Source organism: Artemia sp. Qi Xiang Cuo, chromosome 15 (assembly GCF_049724085.1).
Source record: "Artemia sp. Qi Xiang Cuo chromosome 15, ASM4972408v1, whole genome shotgun sequence".
Lineage (NCBI taxonomy): Eukaryota > Metazoa > Arthropoda > Branchiopoda > Anostraca > Artemiidae > Artemia > Artemia sp. Qi Xiang Cuo.
This window is the reverse complement of record NC_142808.1, coordinates 7104256-7125056: the sequence shown is the minus strand read 5'-3', so window position 1 is coordinate 7125056 and position 20801 is coordinate 7104256. Positions and strand designations below refer to the sequence as shown.

Sequence of the window (20801 nt, the reverse complement as noted above, 5' to 3'; positions counted from 1 at the left end):
CTGGAATCAAATAGTAGTGTTTAATTTAGTTTCATACCTCCTCTAGTTGATCTGAAATGAAAAAGTTGATAACATCCGCAAAAAAATTTGTTTACTTTCTTTGATAGCTTGGATACACTTACGCTATTTTGATTTGGTCAAATTTTAAGAGCAGAAGAAGCCCCGAAAGTTTGAACATAATACCCTCGGTCGTTCTTGGGATACTGCTGAGATGCCTTATTGGGAATTAGCATTAACAAAGCGCATTTTTATTTAATCTTAAAGCAACATTTACTTTTTAAACATAAAGGCAAATGGGAGGGTGGGCGTGGGAGGGGGATTAGTTTCCCTTCAATCATTTTCGACTATTAAAAAGGACATCAGCCATTTCTATTTTCAATCGAATGAGCCCTTTTCGAAGTTCCTACGACAACTCCTTCGATACGAAGTGCCCTGGTCTCAACAACAACAACAAAATGATACATTATACCCACATCCATCTCTACTATAAAAATGTCAAGCCTTCCAATCACTTGCGATTATTAAAAAGGGCACTAGGCTTTTCGATTTCCAATCGAATGATCCCTTTTTGAGTTTCTACGACAACGCTTTCCATAGACATCTTATATGCCCCCGTGGCATAAATTGAACCCTGGATAGTCAGGGCTCTGAGAGTGATTGTCATTGTCACAGAAATGAAGTCCTGAATATTTTACTACAATGAACGAAGTATCTGTCTACCATGTTTGATTAGATTTATTTCGGAACAAGGTGGATACGGAAGGATTTTTAGTTGCCTTCCAATCACTTTCTACTATTAATTAGAGCACTAGCCACTCTAATCTCTAATTGAATGAGCCCTTTCGAAGTTTCTACAACAACTTCTTCGATATGAAGTGCTCTGGTCTAAAAGAAAATTGATAAATAATACATTGTGTCAACATCGTTCTTATATACCCCCAGGGCATAACTTAAAACCCTTGCCCTAAGGGTTGTGGGGGAGTAACCTCCTCAAAAAACATATTTCCTCTCTGGAAATCAGTTATTCTGAACAAAATGGCTGTATTAAAATTTTGATTGTATATTTTTGGGAAATGATGGGCATAAAAAGGGTTTAACTTACGTTCCAATCATTTTCAACTATTAAAAGGGGCACTAGCCATTCATATTTCCAATCGAATGAGCCCTTTTCGAAGTTTCTACGACAACTCCTTCGATACGAATTGCCCTGGTATGAAAAAAAAGTAAATACTACATTGTGCCAACATTGTTCTTTACTTAGGCAGCTCGATTGCGCTGCGATTGCGCTTACCTACCCCTTTTCATCCGAAAAATCAGAAAGAAAAATGAACAGAATTTTAAAGTGGAAGGTAGAATTTTTGTTTCAAGAAAAATTTCTTCTTCTCCTTCCTACGTACCGATATACATGGCGAGCAGTATTTATGTTTAAGAAACAGATTAGCCGGGATGACGGTTGAAGCCCGGAGGTCGATATCGATAACCAAAAAAGAGAGAAGAAAAAAAAAAAAAAACGGTGGCGTATTAGTGACGCCGCCGCCTATCGAATCCGCGGTGGTGTCCGCGCGCTGATACAAGCTCGGCGGCGCGCCACCGTTCTGTTTTCGGCGGCGCGCCGCCGACTTTTCGGCGTGGCTTCGGGGTCTATACTATACTATACTTTACAAATAATTGTATAAGCATATAAATGTAGCCATTGTTCTACTTTATTCTGTAATTTTTGTGGTTTTTGGAATTGCAGAAACCAACACTGTCTGTGAAAGCCTAACCCTAATGCTGCTCTAAAATATAAAAGCATATTAGATGCCCTATTTGATATTGCACCTAGCAAACTGTTCAATATTGAGCTCATGATGAAGAACACAAAAGCGATACTTGGGATACAAATTCGGTTTTCGGATTTGATAACTCCCTAAGTCTATGAAAGCTATTGTCATAGTTACTCTGATTGCTCTAGTTGGGGTTTTAATTTTTTTGTTGGAGAAAAGCGCTCTTTTGTGCTTTAGATTATTCTGCTGCTTCTTAAGGATGATAGCTAATCAAACAAATCTTTCCAGCTTGGACCAAGAAGAGTTCATTTCGTCCGAGCTCGTGGTGGAAATCTTAAGTTCAGGGCCCTCCGACTAGATCAGGGCAACTTCTCTTGGGGATCTGAGAGTAAGTTTCTTTTGTTGTGTCTCATCCTTCTGAATGAATCGTCTTCGTTTTTAAAATGAACTGTCATTGGTAGGTTTTCTTTAAATAGGCTTTCTATCAACCTCCCCCTCTTCCCCATTAAAGAAAAAATTCTTTGTAATCCCAATGCAAGCACGATTTTTTCACTAACTCTTTAACTAGCGCAGATCTGCTGTGTTTCAAGTTAGACTTTTTTTTACATTGGGGCTTGTTGCCATAAAATCTCTTCCAATTAGACTAAGAAACCCTACTACAGAAAATTTTGACAAAAATGTTCAATTTATCCATTTGAGGAGACTGCCCCCCCTCTATTTGAGTTGTCCCTGGACAACTCACTGATAAAAGCAATAAGATGGAAGGAATATGTTAGCCATAATATTGAAAAAAAGTCCTTCTATGACAATTCTGAACAGCTTACTAATGATATTGCTTATGTTTGTCAAAAACATTGAAAATAAGGTCCTTTTATGACAACTGTTAGATTTCTTCAACTAACAATACCAATTGTGAAATCGTAATGTGGATTATAGATTTGTCGTGCCGCTGATACTGTAGATCATGACACAGGATATTTTGCCGGGTTTTAGGTTGGGTTTTCAAAATCTGTTCTGCTGCAGTTTGTACTCTTAACATCCCAGTTTTATAAATCAACCCTATAAACCTTTTAACTCAGCTGATAATTTTCGACCTTGTTTCATGAATCTGGTTTGATAGGGGAAAACGCCTTTTGACGGTTTATTGACGATTGCTTATAACTTGTCTCTTTTGCTTTCATTTCTTTTTATCTCAAGATCTTGTGGATTTACCTTGTTAATTACCTTGATTTACCTTGAAGTTAATCTCTTCAAATTCTTACCTTAACATATTTGACGTGCTTCGTAATCCTCTCGGCTGCGAAAATAGACCACTATTTAGTGCTTAATTGACGTCTAACGTCCAAAAAGATAAACCCTAAAATTAAGATCAATATCCAAAAATGGCGAAAAATATTTTGACCAACAAATCCGAATCGAGCTTGAAATAGACTAAAGTTGGGAGTCGGAATTTCGGTAAGCTTTTGCTGAATGGAGTTGGAATCGGTATATTGACAATTATCTGTAGTGGAGTTGGTTATAACTTATAAACGACCTGTAGCCATATGCAGGGTTTGTCCGGAAAGTAATAGGACTGATTTTCTTTCACCACGACCGTACTTCGGAGAGTAAGCGCTCCCGCTGGATTCGGTAGAGAGCTTTCCTAGTTAACAAACGAGCTGCTGGTCAGTTGTCTCCGAGCATCTGAAGAGCCAGGAGAGGTATTTTTGCGTGGCGTGTTTTCTGTGAGTAGTGCAAACCGAAAATGCAGAGTTCGTTAAAGCAGAGGCTCGCGATTAAATTCTGTGTGAAACTCGGTAAATCTGCGACAGAGACGCTTGATATGATCAAGCAGGCTTACCCAGATGTTGCTTTAGCAAGAAATGGTGTTTCGGTAGCAGGAGGCCTTTTTGAGGGCCGGGAAGAGGTCGCCGATGAAGACCGTGCTGGAAGACCTTCGACAAAAACCGACACTGTGACTCGTGTGAGCAAAGTTTTGAACTCAGACCGTCGACTAAGTATTCGTTTAATTGCACAAATGTTAAATTTACCAAAATCTGTCGTTACGACATTGTGACGGTACATTTTAACATGCGCAAGGTGTGCACGAAAATGGTCCCAAAAGTGTTCACTGACGACCAGAAATTGTGGCGAGTGGAAGTGTGCAAAGAAAATTTGAAACATGTGTGAAAGTGATCCCCAATTTTTGCATAATGTAATCACAGGTGACGAGCGCTGAATCTTTGAGTATGATCCCGAGACAAAGAGGCAATCTTCCGAGTGGTACACGTCGGCGTCTCCTCGCCCAAAAAAGGCAAGAATGAACAAATCCCAAGTGAAAACGATGCTCATGGTCTTTTTTGACATCAAAGGCATTGTCCACCATGAATTTATTTCTACTTGACAAACCGTCAAGGCCAAGTTTTATGTGGAAGTGCCCAAGAGACTCAAACGAAGGGTCAATCGGGTCCGACAAGACATCGCAGCCGACTAGAAGTTGCATCACGACAACGCCCCGGCTCACATCGCCTTTCTCGTCAACAGTTACCTGACCAAGGCTGGCATCCCAACACTTCCGCAGCTACCCTACAGCCCAGAGGTGGCCCCCCGGACTTTTTTTTCGTTTCCTCGCCTGAAAAGGCTGATGAAAGGCAAGTATTTTGAGGCGAAAGAGGGGATCCAAGCAGCATGCACCGCGGCTCTCAAGGCTATTCCGGAGAATACATACCGTGACACCTTCAATGCTTGGAAATCGTGCTGGCAGCACTGCATTGGTGCAGAAGGAGCCTATTTTGAAAGTTTTTAAAGAATTGTGACGATTGGCTCAATAAATGTTTTTAAATCCTTTCAGTCCTATTACTTTTCGGGCAAACCCTGTAGTTATAATCTTGAAGCATCACTTGGCTTGACATATTTCATTTTTAATATTCTTTATTTATTTTAATTCCTTGTTAGACTTATTTTATTTTTAAAATATTTAATGTTTAAAAATTCCCTGAATTTTTAGCTCAAAATGGTGTGCGAACTAAAAGCCTGCATGACCAATGGAAATCGCGAGGAACCCAAGAGAAAAAGAGAGATCACAGTTTCATACTTTTGTGCTAAAAATTGTGCTTTAATTCTATTGGTTCATTTTTATCATCCATTTTTGTGATCTACTCACTTTATTCCCTATTTCTGGAGAGGAAAATAATCTGCTTTTCAAAAACCGGGTAAGCTAATGGGGAGACGGAAAAGGAATTTCTGGGGCAATTAACAACTCTGCCTTTTTAAAACCTGATTGGTTGTTCGTGAGAAATATTGAGCCAATGAGAAGAACCAAGTTTTCTAGCTACAACATTTAGGCCATTCTTTTGCTCATCATTGTGCTAAGATCTTTCAACAGAAAACAATTTTAAGGGAAATCTGCTCTGATCAGCTTTCTAAGAACAATGATGAGTATATCATCTAAGTTCTCTCATCATTGTTCTATTTGGCAGAATAGTGGCGTTCTTTGCACCTTTTGCTAACATCAGTGAGGTGCTAAAAAACGGTAATATGTACAGAAAGATATAAGATCCTAATGCTAAAGGATGGGGTTATTTTGTGCAAAACATTCTCTGTACCTTACCAATTCCTTGTGCTCTGCTACTGTCCATTTTGAAATGATGTCTTATTCGTGCGTGTCATCTGAACACAATGATTATTTGCCTTTGTGGCTTTTTCTGATCACATATTCTGTAGAATTTATTTTATTCTCAGATTTACTAGATGCTATTTTGAACTGTCTTTATCTTATAGATTGTACACGCAAATCCCGTATCATTGATGTTGTTTACAATGCATCCAACAATGAATTGGTTAGAACTAAAACCCTGGTCAAAAACGCCATTGTAGTTGTTGATTCTGCCCCATTTAGACAATGGTATGAGTCTCACTACGCCCTCCCTATTGGAAGAAAGAAGGGAGCCAAAATCGTAAGTCGATTTTATAATCGTAATAATTGAAATAATAACAAAATAATTAAATTTCGTAGTTGAAATAACATAGCATGAATATTATACAGTATGGAAAATTCATATACCCCCCCCCCCCAAAGATTTTTGGGAGACATCAGTGATATACCATTCGTCATGACTGCGCCTTCGCGCCCGCAATGACAATTTCTTAGCGCATTGCGATGGAAATAAAGCTTTTGCTGTGATGCTTTGGGAAACTTCCCAAACTGCGCGCTGTTATGTGTCCCATTCCTGAACCAAATTTTCCATACTTAATAGTATTTATGCTTGGTTTTAAATAAATAGTGCCCAGAAATTCAAGTGAATTTATGATTTTGGGGGAATTTAGTATTTGGTATATTCGCTATTTACAGTTTAATTATTAAAAGTAGTTATGGTTGATGTTGTGTTTTTCCTTTGGGAAATACAAAAATGTATTTGATATTTTGATTAAATAGTGCCTAGAAATTCAAGAAAATTTTGGATTTCAGGGGAATTTATTGTTTGGTGTATTCAATTCTTAGAGCTTAATTACTAAAAGTAGGAATGATCAGTGATAAAGGTTATCCTAAAAAATAAGTCAAATCAGTTGTAAAAACGACCTTATCTCAGTAATGTTACATGGTTTATATTTGTTATGGGCATTCAAATGTTTTGTGTATATTATATTTTATTAGGCTTTTTTTCATGGATTTACTATTGAAGGATATTTTTTCTGCCTATTGGCAATTTCTTACTGTGCTTTATACACATATTTTGTTGTTGTTATCGTTTGTTGGGGGGGGGGGGTATATAAACTTGAAGTAGCTAATAACACCTTATTGAATCATTAAGAGTTGTCATAAAATAAAACTAAATTTAGTAATAAAGACTACCCAATTTTGTTATATTATTTAGTCTAATTTTTTCTGGGCAGATTTTTATTCAGGCATACTTTATTGTGTATGTTACATTTAAATACCAGTTAGCCGAGCTTCGCTCGTTGAAAAGAAAGACAGGTTTTTTGCAGAATAACTTACGTTTTACGTTATTTGCTGTTGAAAGTAGGGGGCGTCGTTCATATGAAAAATATTTTTCCAAAATGAATTAAGGCCCTAAACGAATTGTTTCAAAGTCTTGACCTATCTTGATTGTTATTTAAACCGAAAAATGGACAATCTAGTTACTACTATTAAATATTAATATTACTATTGAATAATGAGCGAGCATAGCTCAGTCCCCTGGTATACAAATTATCAGATAAAATATTATCTTTATTGCGACCAATTCTTTATTGCGACCACACGCAGTGATAAAATATTATCAGTCCAAATTATCTTTCTGCCGCAATGCATAGTATTTAATGCGAAGCAATAAAGAATCATAGGAATTCACACTATCAAACAGGAATGTATTTCTGTAAAAGTTCGGAATCAACTGATTTGGTAACAACTTGCTTTCTGGAGCTCTTGCTTATGTCCTAGGGCAGTGGTTCTTAAACTGTGGTACATGTACCCGTTGGGGGTACGCAACAATTTTTAGTGGTACGCGACAGACCAACAAAAAAAATAAAACAACCCTTTAACTCTAGGGCTGGTAATTTTACTTTTATTTTAACTATAGTTTACTTAGTACCGATAACTGAGAAGGGGTAACTTTAATGTTTTGTGGGTAAAGGGGTACAGTGTCTAAATAAGTTTGAGAACCACTGCTCTAGAGTTTCCATTTTCAGGCGTTAGCCCACTAATTATTAAGGGGGCTGTGAGGATAAACGCGTTTTGCCCAAGTCGTGACATATCTAGATTTTTTTACACATAAAAATGGTAGTATACCAATTATAAAAAATTGATGCTTGTGAAAACGAAGATTTTTCGTTCTCGAGAAAAATTTACAGATATACAATACTTACTCGTTTAACTTACATTTTTTACTAGTATACTTTTGAGGGTGTTTCAATTCAAAACATTGAATGTAAATAATTAGAAAGGATCGAATGGCAACGATACGATGAACAAACTCAGCTGACATCTAGCGTGAATATTCCAATTGTACTGCATTGTACCAAGACCTCTAAATTATACCAAAAACGGTACAATCTTACCGTTTTCGGCAACGCTGATCCACAATAGAGTGAACAGTGTTGCTAACACGGTACGATCATTCCATTTTCGGTGTAATCTTGAGGTCTTGTTTTCTAATTTGCGTCCGTCGTACGACAAGCCGCACTGCTGATTGTCAGTAATGATTAGTATTTTTAGTGTAGAAAATGCTTAATTGTACCATGATGAACTAATATAATAGCTAGTTGCAGGATAGCTTTCGTCCTGAGAGCATAATTCATCCTGCAGCAATGCATTGCTTATGTCATAGTTACTCTGACTTTAGTTTGTGCTGGTTGGTATTTGTCTGATACCAAATCTTGGAATAAACAATCGATTCATTTCAGACAGAAGCTGAAGACGTTTTGAGCAAGAAAAGATCCAAAAAGGCTGAGAAGAAATACAAATTGAGACAGAGGACATCGAAGGTGGAGACCGCACTTGAAGAGCAGTTTGCAACTGGCCGTCTTCTTGGTTAGTTTTTTTTTTTTTTTTTTTTTTTTTTTTTTTTTTTTTTTTTTTTTGAAACTGAATGGTACAATGAAAATATTTGGAGAAACTATGAACAGAATATTTATACAATGTTCATGCTTCAGGTCCATGAAAGGTTTAGTTAGACAGTCGAAATTTGTTTTGTTTTGGAAACAGAACGGTAAATTTAAATTGAAAGAAATTTCAATTAAAAGGTACAATGAAAATATTTACGGAACGGAAAAACCGTTTTATATTAAAAAAATATAATAAATATTTTATATGGGAATTGTGTTTAGTGTGTTTTCACGCAATAATATGGCTAGGGTTTTTTTTGTATCAATCTTAAAACCGAAAGGTATGTTGCAACTGAAAGAAATATAATGTTATCAATGTTTGCCATAAAAATATTGTATAAAATAGAAAAAGCAGGGCATATACAGTAGTGGTGAAGTTTTGGAATTTCTGGTTCATATTGTATGAATATGATAATCATTATCCGTTATGAAGAATATAAATTATTGTTTTGTATCTATTTTTGTTGCACAAACTTCAATCCAGGAGCCTCGGAGCTTAGGGATTGCCTGTGGGTTTCTGGTTACTCAGATTACCACTTTTTACAGTTTTCATTTCAGGAAAGTGCAACATTTCGGATTCCTCACGAACTGCATTTAAGGCCTCAGTTTGAATTTATGTTATTCGCACAATTTTAATTCGTTTTCTCTGGGGGGTAGTGGAATTATGTTGCCCTGGAAACATATTTCTGAAAGAGCTTTAGTAGATTTATCTCATAATTGAAAGAACATTTTATCATTGACATACCTTCTGTCAGAAGATACAAATTCTTGGTATTTTATTATATATATATATATATATATATATATATATATATATATATATATATATATATATATATATATATATTTATTTATTTTGTTTATTGTATTTTATTTTTATTGGCGGCCTTTTTGGTTTTGAGATTAAGGATTGTCATCATTATTGGAAAAAAGAAAGAATTTCTAGGGATTGAATTTTTCCTAAATAATTAGAAAAATCTAAATAATTAGATAATAACAAATTTTATTATCTTTATTGTTTCTTCTTTGTTTTAAGCGTTTGCTGGAAAAATCAAAAGGTATAGGCCAAATCAAGAAGTATACCTTGCGTTGTTAGGTGTCAATTGCGGGAAAAAGTATATTCAGAAATTCAAGATTCCCATTGGCTTTTACAAATGTTTTCCAGGATTTCGGTTGAATTTGCCATGGGTATTATGGACTTTTTGTTCTATCTTCTAAGGTACATATGAAAGGTTTGTTCTGTCCACAATGAAAAAACCCACGGCTATCACTTAGAATGGCTAGAATTGCAGTCTTCTGGGTCAGTACATTTCTGTTGTAATGGTATAGATTTTGAAATCCTAAGTAACAGCATGTGTAAAATGCTTAGTTTTGAGTGGTCTAATCCCTAATTTTATCTGTTAATCTTTTAGTTTAATCTTTCTGTGTCTTATTTTGATCTCTACAATCTAGGAAATCCTTTCCTTGCAATGAAAATGCTTTTTCTTACAAAGAAAATGATAAGGACTTTTTCAAAACATGCTCTTGTCGATGGAATTGAACTTTTAAAGTAATATTATTGTCTACGAGCTTTATCCATACCCCATTAAACAACCTTTTTTTTCTTAGCTTTTTAAGGCATTTGTATATTAAACATGCAGATGAGGGCGTTTCAAGCCTCTCACCCACCCCTACCCCAACCAGGGCCAGGGCATTTTATAAACGTTTAATGTATGCGTGTGACCGGGGAACTGGAAAGTTTTGATCGCCAATCATCACTACGCTGATAAGGAAAACATAAGTTCTCACTCTTTGTGTTGTGACAATCCTTTAAAACAAAATTGTAATGCATATAAATTTAGATTAGGTTTAAAAATGCATTTTGCAAATATCTGACCCATGGTTGTGATCAAGTAGGTGAGGGGTAAGAATCGCCAGTCATATGCTTTTGGGTTTGACCAGCTAGTTGAGAAATCCTTAGAGATAAGAATTCAATGCTAAGAAATTGAATAGTTGCTTAAATAAGCATTTTGCTGATACGTGACCCCTTGTCTAATTGGGTTTGACCAGGTAGTGAAGGTGTGGGAGTCGGGGCGAAGGTGTCAAGTAAACAAATTTATACTTACAAAAATAAAAAAAACAATCATCAGTTATGCACAACTAGCATAGCAAAAATTCAGTGTATAGCATAAAATAAATAAAAATTCAAAAATAACAAACCCATGCACATCCACGGAGGTAAGAAAATATTTGAATGATGATCATCTTTTCACCATCTTTCGGCTGAAGCTTTGTGATGTAAATTTTGTTCACTGATATTATTTTATTTAAAAAAAAGTTATTGCCTGTTTTATTGAAATTTGTTTCTACATTTTTGTTTTTATTTGCAGCTGCTATATCAAGCCGACCTGGTCAATGCGGCAGATCTGATGGCTACATCCTTGAAGGCAAAGAACTCGAGTTCTATCTTAAGAAAATGAAGACAAAGAAAGGAAAGTAGACCCTGTCCCTTTCTGCTGTTTGCTGTTGTATCAAATAGCTAAATAAAAAAATGATGTGAATAAGCGTTTTCTTTTGGATTTGTTGTTGGGTAGGTGTCATTTAAACCATTGGCAAATGGTAAGGCACGGGGTTCTGGCCTGTCAATTCTGATTCAAGGAATTTGCCATGGAGTGTCTGAGAAAAAATCTTTAAAAAAAAGCACCAGGGATCTCTTAGAATGAGAGGAATTATGAATGGAGTCCCTTAACTGGTGGAGGCTCAGACAAGAAAAGCCCATTGCTCCATAAACAAACAGGTCATTATTGGGAGGGGGTTTGTTTAGTTCTACATTCTGTTTGTTGGTCAGGTCTGCAATAAAATGTGTACTACTGAAATTCGCATGTTCGAAACCCTATACTAGAGGTTCTCACCCCCTTTGACAACCTGAAATATTTTACCCTTTTTATTACTGATGAGTTTCCTTTTCACTCCCCCCCCCCCTCCAATTGCCAGTGTTACACAGGAACTTCGGATAAAACTGTTATATGCTAGTTAGAAAGCTAATTTTTATTTCTAAGTGGTATTAAACAATAAAAACAAGTTTTCTTTCAAATAAAAGTAAGGAACGATATTAAAACCTAAAACGAGTAGAAATTATTCAGTAAATGAGGGGGTGGGGCTTCTCCTGCCTCAAAATCAAGTATTATGAATTGCCATTTAACATTGTGCGTTTAAACCGTGCCATTTAAACATTTTTGCCTCTCAATTACTCGGACTATCTGTCTTGGCTTTTTTCCTACAATTAGCCATGTCTTGATGCTAGATAGTCCGAGTAATTGAGAGGCAAAAATGTTTAAATGGTGGGAGTAAGTATGACTCTTATTTGACAAGTACTTGTTTGTTAGTTTTTGGAAAGGCACGCCTGCCTAGTCTCAATCAGGTTGACCAAGAATTTAAAATTGACATAGGACCATTATATTGCCTGGAATGAGAGACAAACATTGAATTGAAAATCAAGTATTTCGCAGTAGGCATAAAGACATGGCTAATTTTAGGAAAAAAGGCAAGACCGATAGTCCAACTAATTGAGAGGCAAAAAAGAGGTGATTTTCTGTATTGAGAAGAGACCAGCAAAATAAAAAACTAGAGCATAGTTTTTGATTTTCATGAATAAGAGTGTACCCAAAGACGGTAGAATTGTACCACGTCGGCAACACTGAACTCCACAAAGGCTACTAAGGAACAACCCTTGGTCAAGATGCGAGGAATCGAACTTGTTCCGCCAACGGGCTGTAGGCTATAGCGGGGGTAGACAAACGTTGGGAGTTAGAAATCTCATTCTAAATATTTTGCAACTGCTGATGATGGTAATGCAATGAAAGGGCTAGTTTAAACTGATTCACTTGTGGCGCTGGCTTTGAATTGGCTAAATTATAATGAATGGCCTATGTTTTATACAAAAGTAGAAGAATTCATCTCAAAGAACAGAAATTTTAATATAAGCAATATATCCTTCACAGCCAAATAGAATCACTGTACGAAACATATTTCTACAAGTGTAATACGAAAGCAATGTATAAGGTACACGAAATTTTAATCACTGCTTACAATTAAAATAAATGTGCGTTTTCTTTTAGTACTTTATTGATTAAAGAATCATCATAGGCACACAAAGGTCCTACCAATTCCTGAGTTTTTTTTTGGTAGAAGGGGGAGGAGGTTTTCTGGATATACATCTTTTTTCAACGTCAAAATTACAAAGAGAAACGATTTGAATGTTTAATGCTTGAATAACTGATGTTAAATATTCAAAACTATTCAGCGTCTCTTTCATCTAAGAAAGCGATAAAAAAAACTGCGCAGATATCGTCGCAATTATACCTAACCGAAATTGATTTTAATTCAAAAACCAACGGACGTTATACTTTATAAAAGTATAAAGGCTGCATGGGACATTTTTGCACGTCTGAAGTAATTACCAAAAACCACTTACAAAGTTATTCTCAAAGACAGGACCAAAAAGTATGCGTAACTTACAAGAGTTGGAACTGGCACTAGTGCCAACAAAAAAAAAACAACACCATCTAGCGTTTGGCGGCACTTGACATTTTTTTTCAGTGCAATAATGTGTCTGATTTCAGTTCCTGCCAGGAAAACAATTCCAAAGCTTGAAAAAAATGTCAAGTGTCACAAAATCCTAGATAGCGTTTATGTTTTTGTCGACACTAGCACCAGTTTCCAGTCTTATAAGTTGCCTATACTTTTTGAACAGGATCAGCAGAATAATGTAGAAGAACGATCTAAGCGGGATTGGACATAAACTTTTCTCGTGATTCACCCTTTGGAAACAACTTCACCAGCAGTTATTGGAAACTATTTAAGAAGCTTGAAAATGTCGGATATTTATACATTCCTTGAAATAGGAAGACTACTTAACGACTCAATAACCCTTTTATAAAGTATTTTTTATAACACTTTGGCTGCCCAAGTAAAAGAAAGTGTGTCGGGTTCCGACAAGCCACCTGGAGCTACACACCGTATACACGGTGTTTCTACAAATTTTGGTGACAATCGGGATGGCGGAAACAGTCCTTAGACTGAAACATAAATTTTGGGAGTTTTTTGGAATGTTGCAAAAGCGGAAGTAACCAAGAGGAGAGGTCACCAGCATGTCAGACTAGGTCGATATAACGGCACGCAAGTTCATAGTAGAAGCATAGTTTCGAAGAAGACTTGCCAGTAGGAAGATAGAATATTAATCAGATCTCACAATAAATTCTACCAAACCACGCCACGCAAGTTCGTAGGAGAAGAATAGTTTTCAAGATTACTGACCAGTAGAAGAACAGAATAAAAGTTCAAAATGAGCTTCATTTTTTTTTTAATTTATACTCATTAGGACAACACAGAATTAGGACGATTGTAGATGAAGAGTGAGTCAAGAACTACAAAATACCAAAAAAGGCATTTTGGACACTTAAAGAAAAAAACATTCTTTATATTTTCAATCTTAATAATTTAAATAAATTTGTTGGACAGACATTTTTAAAATTTTATAAACAGAAAGACAAATACTAAACCCAGCAGTCGAGCGCGTATTCACGACTTTGTCAGGAGGGGGGGGGGGGGGTACTTTTTCCAGGAAAACTCATCAAAGTTTGTTTATCTGCATTTTTGTTACGTTTTTACGATTCTGACAAAATTTCGGAGGAGGGGGGGGGGCCAAACCCAGCACCCCCACCCCCCTTAGTTGAACCCTTATTACTATCATCTTTTACATTCTAAACCATTCGTTTACATTTGAACACCCAAAATTGTTACAGATATCTGCTAGTGCGCCATCGTAGCTCTACGGCAAGAGCTGCAGAGCCATTATACAGAAGGCGACAGGCTAGGGTCTCTCCAATTTTTGCAGATAATTCCCAAGTTAAAAAAGTTGTCATCCGAGCACTTTTTTGCTTTCACTGGCACAAGACTTCTCATAGAAGTGTCTCTCTAGAAATTAAATTTCCTTTTCAGTCTAGACTCGTCACTCAATACTTGGTCGGCAAAGCAACTGCATGAAAATGCACCGACTGTTCGAGCATACCTGTCTCCAAAGCCTCCTCAGGATACATCTGCATGGCCACATATCAAACGTGGATATACGACGAATGAGCAGCATCAAGAGAAACGTTGCCCTTACGATCAAAGAACGCCGACTGAAATGGTTGGGCCATGTCTTACGGAAGCCACCAGAGTACATGCCTCGCTGAATTCTTCTAGCTGAGCCACTTAGCTCATGGAAGAGACCACCAAGGAGGAAAGAGGAAAAACTGGTGGAACCTGGCCAAATCAGATCTTGAACCTATCGGAAGGGTCAGAAAGTTTGGACACGGATGGACAACCCAATGGCTCCCACTTGCAGAGTAGCTGGCAGCAGACCCCATTACAAGTCTTGAAGATTCTCGATGCCTGACAAGGTGTAAACGCCTGATTCCCCCCACAAGTACAAAAGAAAATGATGCGATTAGCTAATCCAAAAAGTGTCACAAAAATAAACCAATAAAATTAAAGGAAACTTTTTAACATTTAATTATAGACGAGTAATCTCTATTTTTTCTCGTTAGTTCCATATTAAGTGCCTTTGGCTATACTAAATGAATTCACACAAGAATGTGTTTATTTCTAAGATAATCTACCATTGCAAAAAATTCCTGCCAAAATAAACACAGCCACAGATGACGTATAGTAAAAGGAACATTATAAATATAAAAAAATCTAACATCAAGCGTCCTTTTCCAGTACCAAATTAATATAATCACAAAATAGGTAAGTTAGCAGAGAGATTAGCCCACAAATTAGCATAGAGAATATAAAAAAAGAAGGCTGTTACTTCACCGAGGTGAAGCAGGAAATAGTGGTGCCCAAATAGTCTTATATTTATTCTAATACAGAATAGCCATTTGCCAATATTTATAATTCAATTTTTCAATCAATACATGTGTTTATTACATAGTTGCAAAACCCAAAGCTTGGTATAAAGTTAGAGCACGCAAAAACACAAAGTACTGATTAAACAAAATCTGTTTCTAAATATATATATATATATATATATATATATATATATATATATATATATATATATATATATATATATATATATATATATATATATATATATATATATATATATATATATATATATATATACACATGTATATATATATGCACTATTTGTCATCTAGCGTCACTTCTGTGCTATATTGGTATAATCACAATGGTTTCACATAGGAAAAATAGTTCTTGGAAAAATAGGAAAAATTTGATCACAACCTGGAATAGATCTATAAGCAGAGATTCTAAATAGTCTAAGAAAAAAAAAATTGTTCTCAGTTTTTCTTCATTGTAAATGGCTTCTTACTGTGGCCTATTTTGATTCTGCTGTTGCTTATAGGAATCCTCATATAGCTTTTTCATTTGTGGCCCAGCCACAGGAATATGCGAAATTGCATCAAACACACGATTCACTAAATACTGGCCAGGAAAGGTTGGGCCACTAACACTAGCGTAGGGATTATATCCCCCAGGCATAGGAGTATATGAAGGATAGGCTTGAGCCGTTGGGACTTGACCATATGGACTGTAGGGGAAACCAGGCTGCGGCATTCCAGTTAACTGAACTGGGTAGGGCAAGCTTTCAGGGTATGGTGACCCTTGGGGTTGTTGAGCAGACACCGTCGGTTGAGTTGCCCCTGGGGGAGATGCAGGTGTGGTGCCCTGAAACATTAAAGAAAATAACGAAAAAAAATATATATATATATAAATATGGCACAATATCTTATAATCAAGAAAGGGTAAACAAACATATATACATGTATATATTGAGCACACAAAATACTAATGAAACAAAATCTGTTTTTCACATTCTCAATATATATATATTATACTAAAAAAAAAAAAAAAAAAAAAAAAAAAAAAAAAATAGATGGTTTACTTTTCACTCAACAAGTTAGAAACCCGTCTGCTAGGTTTTGTTACATATCCCTCATAAGAATCTGTATCTTGTGCCACGGGTCAAGTGGATAACCTTTGCAGAAATATTGAATAAGGGGTTTTTGTTTTAATACATTTTTGACAAAATCTTTCCTTTTCAATTGAATGTTGAGAATCGATTGATTTCAAGCTGTTTCGTATTAGAGGGTGGTCGTAAAAAGTTCTGACGGGCAAATTCGACTTAAAATTGAAGGCTCAGAAGTTTTGAGACTTTATCTCTTGATCAACGAAATAGCAAACAGGGCACTCCTGACTGGCCTCCAAATAACTTAACCGAAGACTAAAACGATGCAGACGGCTGGGATGGATGGCACCCCTTTGACTTTAAATGGTAATCAAATCGAGGAGGTTCAGTCGTTCCAATACCTTAGCTCAATGATAAACGCAATTGCGGAATCCTAAGAGGAGATTCGGAGTCGCATATCGTCAGCATGGAACGTCTTTCTGCAGCTGAAGAGCTCCCTTCGGAAGCGCAGCGAAATCTCTTTACACACAAAGCGCCGAGTCTACGAAGCCATGGTACTCTTCTGTTCTTCTCTACGGGTGGGAAACTTGGTATCCGAGAGCAGCAAAAGCGTCATACTTGCAAATTTTCCATCAAAAATGTCTATGATACATACCAGGCAATTGCCTTTGAGACAGAGTCCCAAACGACAAAGTCAGAAGATGTGGGAATCGCTCAGTTGTCTCTGATGTTATAAAAATGAGCCGTGAGAGGTGGTTTGGCCATACCGGGCAAAGATCAGAAGAGCAAATAAACAAAATGCTTTCCACTACCAGAACAAAATAAGAAAGTAGGAGTACAAACAATTTTCATTCAAAAAATTTGGGCGACGTTAAGATCGTCACTAAGTTGAGATCATGGAGTCTGACAACTTCGAACGAAATCTTTGAAAAGAAGCATGTCGTTGTCTGCTGAGCGACACAATGAGCCTGGTTGCGCCATGAACGTGCAACAAGTGCAAGTGAGTAAGTTAGTCACCCTATTGTTATGTACGAATACAAAATTGGAAAGCGTTCTGCTCTATACAATGGAAGAAAACAGATTCTTAAACGCTTACCGAAAGTATTTTGGGTAAGAAAACAGATAAGATATTTATTTTTAAAAATCACTGTCACATGCCCCGAAGGGCCAAATTCTGACTTCGGAGTCAAAAATGTCATAAAAAACTGGAAAACTGGCAAAAAGAAGGCCAATGAAGAATCAGAATGAATAATCATTCGCAAGTCAATAATTTAACTGAAAAATGTCAATTAAAAAGTTAAAAACTGGTCAAACTAAACAAAAAAAATATAAAGTAAATACATGTTAAAAAATTAAAAGGTACATTAAAAAAAAGAGGGGGGGGGGGGAAAACAAGAGAATAAACACAAAAACTAAAAAGAGAAAATATGAGAGGAGAGAAAAAAGAGAAAAAAAGAGAATATATATATATATATATATATATATATATATATATATATATATATATATATATATATATATATATATATATATATATATATATATATATATATATATATATATATATATATATATGCAAAAACTATATATATACATATATATATGCAAAAACTTGGGCAGTACCACCATCCACTAAAAAAGGGAGAAACTAGCGGAATATTTTGTTCATTTTTCAAAATGAAGGGGACAAAGGTTTTTTCATATCTGGAGGTAAAACAGTAAATGGGGGACAACATAGGAATGGGTTCAGAAACAGATCGAGGCGGCCGTAATCTGGATGGGGAGTGAGTGACATTTGGGGAAAATGCTTTCCCAGCGAATGTTACTACATTTTTTGCAAAACGGAGGCATAACGTAACCCTACTGCGCTCAAGGGGTTCCAAGCTAGCTTTTCTTAGGAGCAGAGAGTATGGCACCTATCTAATACTCAATAAAAATCAAAACTAGAAGAATTAAAACCAACTAGTCACTAGTTTATTAAAACTTCACTAGTCATTCACTAGTATCCAACGAGAGCAGTAGAGGATTTTTGGATTATTGGTGAGTGACTCGACTTTGTTGTTAGGTTTTTGGTCTTAATTCTTCTAATTTTGTTTTCATTGAATTATATTTATTTTCTAATTTTGGCTTTTATTGTTTTTTTATTGGTTTGTTTTTCACATTGACTCTCCGCGTTGTTTGGTTTGGTCATTTTCCTTGAAGTTTTCTGTTCGCGCTGAAGAAGGAAGACGATTATCCTCCCAAATATTCGCTCTGTTTTCAGTATTTCCGTTGGCCTTAAAAACGCCATTTTTGAGTTTTTTTGGTACTTGTATGATAAACCTATTTCTATGACACTCAACCCTAATGAAATATGCCTAAGTATAAATAAAAGATAATACTTTAGAAATAAATTTGGGCTATATATTTGCACATTAGGGAGGGCGGGGTAAAGCATAGCGGGTCTGCATGCCTAATGTGTCAGGTAAAATAATTCTACATATTATGTAGCAGGATTTTTTTCTAACTTCACACTCTCCAAATACTTTACATCACCCCCCCCCCCCTAATGCGCAAATATATAGCGCAAATTATATATTTTCTATATATTCTGTCACTTCTCTTCGTCTTGTCTCACGCTAAGCTTAAAGAAACTAACGAAAAAAACGGTTTTACAATGCGTCAATGAATGAACAACTTTAGTGGTGGGGGGGGGGGGGGGTATATCATACAAGTACCATTTTATTTAAAGGATTTGTTATTATAGCAGGCCAATATGGTTTAAGAAATTATCTTTATAAGGTCGTATCAAGGGGGGTTATGGGTTTGAACCCTCCCCTACAGTAAAATGTAACAAAATGCATATAAACACATTTTTGATTCATCTTTAAAAGGAAAATTTTGTAACTCCCCCTCACCCCCCCCCCCAAAAAAAAATCCTGGATACGGCCTTATTTAATTTTTTTTATTAATAATAAAACTCTAAACCTTATACAAGATACAGGACTACTTACGAATGAAGACGAGACCGGAGGAGGTGGGCGTGCCGGTGGTGTTCGCTCAGCATTTGCTCCTAATTGTTGGTCCTCATGAGGGTAGTTTGCCAGTGCCGTAGTAATATCTTTCAAAAGTTCATCTTTTTCGGTTTTACGAGCGAAACAGAAATCTGACACTTTCGATTGAAACACAATTAACAACTAGAAAATAAATAAACAAATAAATATCAATATACAATATAATATATAACTGTTTATAATATAATAAATATAATATAAATAAAAAAAATAAATAATAAAAAACAATCAGGCTGACTAACAATTTCAACCAAAAATCAACCGCTTTCGTTCCCAGAAATTCCTTCAACAATCGAACTATCGTATACCGAACCATTGTTTAGATAACAAGTCGCACTATCTACAATCCTTCGAATTACGTCAAACCTTCTACAATCGAACTATCGTTGACCAAACCACTGTTCTGGTAACAAGTCAAACTACCTACAATCCTTCGAACTATGTAAAAACTTCCACGAAGTCAAGCCTTCTACAATCAAAGTATCGTTGACGGCACTGACGGAACAAGCCAAAGAGGCTATCGACACAAAAAAAAAATACTGTATAGTCTTTAGCAAGCACAGAGGAAAACTCCCATCCCCCGAACATAAAATTAGTATAATTCCACTCGCCATCTCCCACTCCCCAAAAAACACTTTCTCTAAGAGTTCCAGCACAATCCCAACGAGCTGAGACAAAACAGGGTATAATTGCCGAACTCAAGGCCGTATCCAGGGGGGGGGGGGGTTTAAATCCCCCCCCCCCGAAATGTTTGTCTGACTCGTAAAAACATAACAAAAATGGACATAAACAAATTTTGTATGCATTTTTTGTTTTTTCTTGTGTACCCCCCAAAGTTTTTTTTTAGTAAAACCCGCTCCGAAAAAAAAATCCTGGGTACGGCCTTGGCCGAACTTCACTTTTATTGTCTTTTATCTATAAAATCTTTTATTAAAACCTACTGACGGTATGGAACATCTATGATGATAGATACTATCTTGCCTTCAGGTATAACAAAACACAAAAACATATAACCTCTTCTGACGATCAGAAACCAACTTACTCTGACTGTAAGAATACTTTGAAAAAATCTCGGCTTCAGCTACCCTTACCAATTATATATTGTTAATTATCAAGAAGAAATTGTTAGATTTCGTTCGTCATGATGATACGAATCCAATTCACTTATAATTTCAGCCACTTTATCCTCAAAAACTCTTCGCAATTCAACTTTCAGACACGGAGTTATAAATGATAAACACGACTTCAGCATTAACTAGAGGGTTGGGTTGTAAAGTGAACCAAGTCAATTTGTCATTTTCAAAGCACTATCAAAATTATATGCAATAAGACTTAAGTGCCATCTTTAAATGTAAAAAACAGAGGGCACTAGACACAACAGGTTTTTCGTTATTTTCAAGTTGCATCTGACATCTTCACGCTTCAGAAAAAAACAGCCAA

At 36.1% G+C, this 20801-nt stretch overlaps 2 protein-coding genes across 3 annotated transcripts in view; one reads left to right on the top strand and one right to left on the bottom strand.

The window, feature by feature from the left end:
• RpS8 (ribosomal protein S8) overlaps positions 1 to 10891 on the top strand; it is a 34276-nt gene extending 23385 nt beyond the window's left edge. For both annotated transcript variants that reach the window (XM_089101697.1, XM_089101698.1), the window contains exons 3-6: positions 2055 to 2154; positions 5526 to 5701; positions 8148 to 8274; positions 10718 to 10891. In XM_089101697.1, coding sequence (XP_088957823.1) covers positions 2055 to 2154; positions 5526 to 5701; positions 8148 to 8274; positions 10718 to 10827 — 513 coding nt within the window. In that variant the 3' untranslated portion in view covers positions 10828 to 10891. The remainder of the gene's footprint in view (positions 1 to 2054; positions 2155 to 5525; positions 5702 to 8147; positions 8275 to 10717) is intronic.
• A 4616-nt stretch (positions 10892 to 15507) lies between these two features.
• The window catches only part of LOC148943280 (programmed cell death 6-interacting protein-like), a 28092-nt gene continuing 22798 nt past the window's right edge, over positions 15508 to 20801 (bottom strand). Inside the window, exons 8-9 of the mRNA XM_089101075.1 lie at positions 19302 to 19484; positions 15508 to 16067 (exon numbers count right to left, since the gene is read on the bottom strand). Coding sequence (XP_088957201.1) covers positions 15708 to 16067; positions 19302 to 19484 — 543 coding nt within the window. The 3' untranslated portion in view covers positions 15508 to 15707. The remainder of the gene's footprint in view (positions 16068 to 19301; positions 19485 to 20801) is intronic.